The following is a 6816-nucleotide window of genomic DNA, read 5'->3' on the forward strand; positions in this document are numbered from 1 at the left end:
AAACACTACCTGAGGAGAGGAGGAGGAAGTCTGGAGGACGAAGAGCTAAGCGGTTACAACACAAGAATATATATCTGTATATATAAATAACAGAGATGTCTGTGTGTCCTCACTGCCTTATATATAAACAGAAATGTCTTTGTGTCCTCACCCAGCAGCTCTTCGTCCTCCAGACTTCCTCCTCCTCTCCTCAGGTAGTGTTTGGAGAAGGTGTGAGAACACAGCAGGTCGCTCAGACACGATGACGGCAGCTTCTGCTTCAGGTAGTGAAGCAGCTTCTTAGCCACGTCTCCGGGGACAGACAGACCAATCAGGGACGAATCGTCAAGCTCCGCCTCCTTCAGGACAGACAGACAAACACAGAAGACAGTGTTTTACAAACAGATGGGAGAGAAATAGAACCAGACTCAAGAAACAAAGACCAGAGCCTCAGTTTCCCAGCATGCTCCTTGGCCTCTGTGTTCCCTCACCTGGTCATTGAGGCTCTGCAGTAGGACACCGTTGACCTCCTGCTGCTGTTTGAGCTCCAGCTTCTTGATGAAGAAGAGGATCTCCCACCACTCAGCCCGACTCAGAGCCGGCGTCTCCAGGTGCAGACCCTCTGACAGGTAGGGCAGAGAGTAGAGACCACCGGGGGGCTTGGAGAAGAACGTCTGACTCACTGAGGGAGCAGAAGAAGAAACAGGTTCACCTCCTGAGGTCAGGTACACAGGCAGGTGGACTCTTCAGGTGGGTTCAGATCTTACCCGCCGTGAGTTTGAGAGTCTCCGTCAGGGTCGACGCCTTCTCCTGCGTCTCCTTCTCAGCCTGACTGCTGCTGCCGCTCCCCAGGATCTCCACCATGTGCCAGTGGACCCAGTAGGTCCTGGACAGGGAGTTCCAGTACACCTGAACACAGCACACAGAGACGGGCCAGGGTCTGGAGAGGGTCTAATAGATCCTACGTGATCCGAAATGAAAACACACATTCTGCTGGTACGATGGAGTCCTCCAGTCTCCTTAACAAATTCAAGGTTATTATGGTCTGTATAAGAACCACGGGAACAGAACCGGATCAGAACCAAGGCTCAATGTTAGTGAGGTCAGCAGCAGAAACACTGAACTAGAGTAGTTCTACTCTAGTTCAGTGTTTCTGCTCCACACATCTGGAACAAAGTCCCAGAAAGCTGCAGGTCTGCTGAGACCCTCGGCTCCTTTAAATCAAGACTGAAGACTTTTCTGTTTGCTGCCTTTAATTCAACCACATTCAAGGATATTAATACATTTCTGCATTTTACTACTGTATTTTATTTCTTACACTGCTTTTTCGTGTTTTAATGAATGTTCTTAAATCTCCTTTTCTTTTGCCTCATGTTTTGATGTTTTTAATGGTTTTATGTGAAGCACTTTGAATTACCTTGTTGAAATGTGCTGTACAAATAAACATGCCTTGCAGGAGGTGGTACCAACTCCTGGTTCCTCTGGGTGAAACGAACTATATACTTGTCCAGTAAATGCTCCTTTAATCCTCCTCCCAGCAGGAGGAGCTGTAGCCTCTAACAGCTGGAAGCAGCGTTCACAAACATGATGATAACCTGACAGTCTGAACACAAACATGTGCTCACTGTAATATGTTTCAGTGTGTGTAGAGCAGATCTTTGTTTACTGTTTCCTCACCTGAACCGGTGGCGAGCCGTCGTTGCTGTAGCGAAACTCTCCTTCATCTCCGACGCTGACCTCCTCGTAGTCCTCCAGCATGCGGACCATCATGCCACTCTTCAGGTTGTCCTGGACGTACTCCACGTAGGCTGAGCGGCTGGCGAAGTCGGAGCGAGTTTTGTATCCGTTTCCCGTCTTCTTCTTGGGTGGCGAGGCAGCGGAGGCGGCGGCGGCGGCTACAGGAGCGGCTACGGTGGAGGTGGCGGTGAGGACAACGGGGGAGGTGCAGAAACGAGGCTGGAAGATGGACCTGAGGACGGGGCGGGACACCTCCTCCCCAGGCTCCTCCCTACAGGCCCCGCCTCCTCCCGGGCCGTGGGCGGAGCCGTCGGAGGACTGGCGGTTCCGGTCCCAGCCCATCACGCGGACCAGCTCTGAGATGAGGTTGGCCATCGCCACAGTGAAGTCGAACTCTCGCTGAACGCGGAGGTGATCCGTCTGGTGGGCGGTGCTGGAGGAGGAGGTGGAGGCGGCGGGGGAGGGGCTGCCGTCCTGTCTGTCAGAGTTTGACTCCGCCCCCCCTGCCGTGTTGAGCTTGTCCATCAGTGACGTCACGCACAGGTAACGCTTCACCAGAGAGAACAGAAGCTTCCCAGGAATCTGAGCAATGTTATTAATCACAATCATTGATAATAATATTTTTATTAGTAATGATAACAATAATAATAAGACAGTGTCTCCTAAAGGAGTGGACAGTCTTTACCTGAGGAAGGTGGATCCCTTCAAAGGAGATGCCGTGCTCCTCTGAGGACGTGGTCTCTGCAAACAGCTCCAGAAGAGTGTAGCGGTTATCAAAGTCCATGTGCTGCTCAATGCCGTCCTGCTGACTGAGGGACAAGAGGACGTACGCCCGACTTCCTGTAAGGGGGACAGGAGGAGACAAAGTCAGAGACAAGAGGACACAGAGACAAAGAGGACACAGAGACAGAGCGACAAGGGGACACAGGAGAGACAAGAGGAAACAGAGACAGAGGACACAGGAGAGACAAGAGGAAACAGAGACAGAGGACACAGGAGAGACAAGAGGACGCAGGAGAGTCAAGAGGACACAGAGACAGAGAAGAAGACTGCCAGCTAGTAAACATGGACGTAAACAATGCTGCTTTAGTGAGAAACAGCGTAGTTTCAGTCACAGTAGTAGTTAGACATGTTTGTGAAAGACACGGCACACCCACCAGTCAAACATCAGTAGTGATCCAGGATGACTCAGCATATTTTAGCAGCGATCTGCTGACTTCAGCTGAAGTGAACTGCTTCAAAATAGATCCGAGAGCAGCAACTTGTGTCTAACAGAGGATCTGTGTAGCCCCCCCGCCCCCCCTCTCTGAAGTCCCATTGGTTTAAACTTCGTCACATGATGTCTCTAGCAAAATGCTAAAAAAGGAAGCTGCATTTGTGTTTTTGAGAAACAGAGTCAGAGCTCTCCTCTGGTCTGATGTTATCACACTGAACGCTGCAATGACTCATGGGAAAAACTCTCAGCTGCTCCTCGCCCACAAAAAGAAGTAGAAGAAGAAGAAGAAGACGTAGTAGTAGAAGAAGAGGAAGTGATGGATGAAAAACACAAACACAGTGGATGTCGATATGAACGAGAGCCAGAACAGAGCAGGCCGGGTTGTTTTACCGTTTTGTCAGCTATGTAAAGCATGTGTCTACATGACCTCATCAGAAAGCTGTTAGCCAATCAGAAAGCAGTAAGTAAAGCCTGTAAATAAAGGTTTTACCTGCGTCGTGTGAGGCGAGCGCTCGCAGCATCTTTCCGGCACTGCGTCGCGTCTGCGTCTCCTTGTTGCAGAGCAGCTCCATCAGCAGGTTGAGGGCTCCGGTCTCCTTGAAGACGCCGACCAGCGAGCCGATGGCGGCATAGGCGCTCAGCACGTGGATGGTGTGCGTGATGCTGATGGAGAAGTCGCTCTTCTTGGCCATCTGCTTCCTGGCTCGACACACCAGGTTCTTCACGTCCTGCTTCATGTCTGACAGCTCCACCTCATCGAAGGTGACATCGGCGGGGAACTCGGCGCCACCGTCGGAGGCATCGCCACGCTGCGCCTCCTGCTGCTGCGGGTCCGACTTCCTCTTCCCCAGCAGGCCGGGGCAGTTGGCGTACACGTCCTCCGTGGACATCCACATCAGGATGTTCTCCGGTTTGCTCTCTCCTGACGTGGAGCCGCCGGACCCGTCCGACCCGGAGCCACCGCCGGAGCCACCGGAGCTACCGCCGCACGCACCGCCCGCCTCGCAGGCTCCACCCCCGGAGCCGTCGTCGATGGTGACCAGGCACCAGCGAATCAGGTACTCCGTCTGTCCGTCGTGGTTGCGGCGCTGACGGATCAGCTCCTCTGGGTACGCCTGCAGCCTCGGGCCCAGCTGGACCAGCAGGTTCCCATTGCGGTGTTCGCCCACCATGGTTGCTGAGGAGACATTATTATTATTATTAGAGATCAATAAATAACGTCATCTACTTCCCCCTGTACCGCCAACGACGTCATCTACTTCCCCCTGTACCGCCAACGACGTCATCTACTTCAAGTATCAAAACAAGAACTAAAGAACCAACTAGAACTTTACTGTTAGCTAGCTTCAGTATAACTTTTTACCTCCAGATTTAAGGCGTCATCGATTCTCAGCAAAGATTAAGAAAGTTTGAACTTTATTTAACAACATTACACAATTTCATAGAATCTTCATGAACACAATTCTTAAAGGTCTCACAACCTCTGGACGCGTTATCATGGAAACACTTTAACGTCATGTTTGAGCAGCATAACGTCACGATGACTCAAGACACGAACACCGGTCTCCTAGTTTAAAGTCCTGTGTTTGTTTGACATGTTTCTAAGAGCGGCTTGTTGTTGTTTTGGTTCGTCACGTCAACACCTCAATCACCTGAAAACAACCAGGAATCACCTCCATTCCTTCGGAATTCTTTTGTTTCCATTCAATTTTATTGTATTTACACTTTACACTGTTTTCATACTTTATTTATTACGAGGGGAGTTGTTGTCGTACAAAGCTTTATCTAAACTGCCACTTCAACGACTAAATGTTGTAACGTTGAAATATTTCCACTCAAGTTAGAAATATTCAAACATTTCAACCACAGAGAGGAGGAAGTACTTTATACTGAAGTATCAGCTTCACAATACACTTAAGGGACCACAAGTACTCATGATGCATCAGTAATATATATCACATCACATAGGACAAGTAGAAAAGTAGCAGATAATGAAAAGTACCTCAAAATAAGTACCTATGTACAGTACTTAGTTATTGTACAGTTTATTTTACAGTATAATGTAATTATTGATCCTATGATTCTGAGCTGCAGTATTTAGCCGGATGAGATGAACGAACACACACACACACGCACACGCACACACACACACACACACACACACACGAACTGTGATAACATGGAATGAATGAGTTAGTTAGTTAGAGTCAGTCAGTTCCTCTTTCTCTGAAACCAGATGTTTATCAGCAGGGGTCTGTCTAATTACTGAAGAAACACTCACTCACACGACACACACCTATGACACACACCTATGACACACACGACACACACCCATGACACACACGACACACACCCACATTTAGCTCATACTGACATTACGTAGCTGTTATTATTGCTAACACCAGCTAGCTAGCTAGCGGCTGTGAAGTTATCTAGTCCTAGTAAATAGCCGGGTCCCTGATGTTGTAACGTAAACCTGACCGCCGAGCTAACCGCTAACCTGCTAACGTTAGCGCTCTCTTCTGCGTGTCAGATGGGCAGATCACTTCTGCGCACTTTCACAGAACATCTAGTTAGCTAGCTAGCATGCTAACACCAGCTCTCTCTCACGCGACCGTTGTTGACAGCAGAACGTGATCACCAAAGTCCCTTTGAAAACCTCCACATTTAACGCGTCACTGATTACGAGCAAAGATGAATTAAAGTTTTAAACATTTCCAGGATTCCACAGAATCTAGTGTTGAATTCGGGATGTACACACTTCTTACGAAAGTACACTAATAATACACAACTTCCACATCACTTCACATCCTGACGCTACGTCGGTGGAGGAATATTATTGGAATAAAACAGCTTAAAAAGTGAATTCCTTATTGTTTGATTAGTTAGAGTGCATTAATGTCCATCACACAACACCTCAAATGCGATGTTTCTGTTTACATGTCGTGGGTTACACGCATAGTTGCGCATAGTTGGCGTGTTTCTGAACGCAGTTTGGTGTGTTTCAGGTCTTACCTGCCGTGTCGCTGACGACCTCCCCCCTCGTTTCTGTCTCCCCTCTCGCGCGCTGGTTTCTCTTCCGCCCCGACGTGTCGGTTCCGGGTCTGCAGGAGTTCGTCTCGTCGCTTTGCACCGGAGGTCCGCTCCGCTGCTGGATGCGCATTTGCGCACTTGTGACAGGGAGCAGCACTCTTCTTCTTCTACGTCTACTTCCTCTGCGAGCTTCTTCTTCTTCTTCTTTTAAGTTTTATGGCGGATGGCAAACAGCTTCCAGGTGCATTACCGCCACCTACTGGTCTGGAGTGTGGACCAGAGTAACCTATCCCCTTACAAAACAAAACAAAAAGGAGTTCTATCATTTCGGTGACTTAAATTCTTTGACTCAATCCTGTTTATTTCACTATTGAGTACATTTCCTGCCGGTTAATGCATCTTTTAGGTTTAGTTCCTGAACTCCCAGCCTCCTCTTCAACCTGTCTCGCTCGAGTGTGAATTTCTGGCAATAATATTGTAATGATCACAAAAGTCTGCCTGTGTGTTATATAATTAGGTGAATTGTTACAACATATGATATGGTCTACATATTCTGGTATTTGTCAGTGCTCACATAGTCCTGATGGGTGTTTATTTATTAGTTGCATTGTTTTGTTCAGCCTTGTGTGTCCAATCCTCAGTCTGGTTAATGTGTTTTCTTCTGTGGTGCTTCTTCTGGATGTCCTTTCTTTGCCGACTTCTCTCTGAACAGCATACAGATGTCTTCCTGTGTCTCCTACATCCCAACTGTGCTGCCATTCCTTCATAATGTTTCTTTTGATTATTGATTTAGCTTCTGCTTTGCTGAGTAACATGTCTGTCTTGTGCTGACTGTCTAAAGCTTGTTTTGC

The 6816-nt window shown here is 48.4% G+C and overlaps 1 protein-coding gene across 1 annotated transcript; it reads right to left on the reverse strand.

Annotated features, from left to right (window-relative positions):
• Positions 1 to 151: 151 nt before the first annotated feature.
• Positions 152 to 6128, reverse strand: LOC116401463 (cullin-9-like; the record flags this gene model as incomplete). Its single annotated transcript, XM_031879871.1, has 7 exons — positions 5948 to 6128; positions 3423 to 4109; positions 2402 to 2556; positions 1657 to 2298; positions 747 to 888; positions 471 to 661; positions 152 to 338 (listed from the first exon to the last, which is right to left on the reverse strand). Coding segments are annotated over exons 1-7 (2152 nt in total), but the record flags the coding sequence as incomplete, so codon positions are not given.
• Positions 6129 to 6816: the final 688 nt, after the last annotated feature.

This window comes from Anarrhichthys ocellatus, unplaced genomic scaffold, assembly GCF_004355925.1.
Source record: "Anarrhichthys ocellatus isolate YVR2014 unplaced genomic scaffold, GSC_Weel_1.0 scaffold463, whole genome shotgun sequence".
NCBI lineage: Eukaryota > Metazoa > Chordata > Actinopteri > Perciformes > Anarhichadidae > Anarrhichthys > Anarrhichthys ocellatus.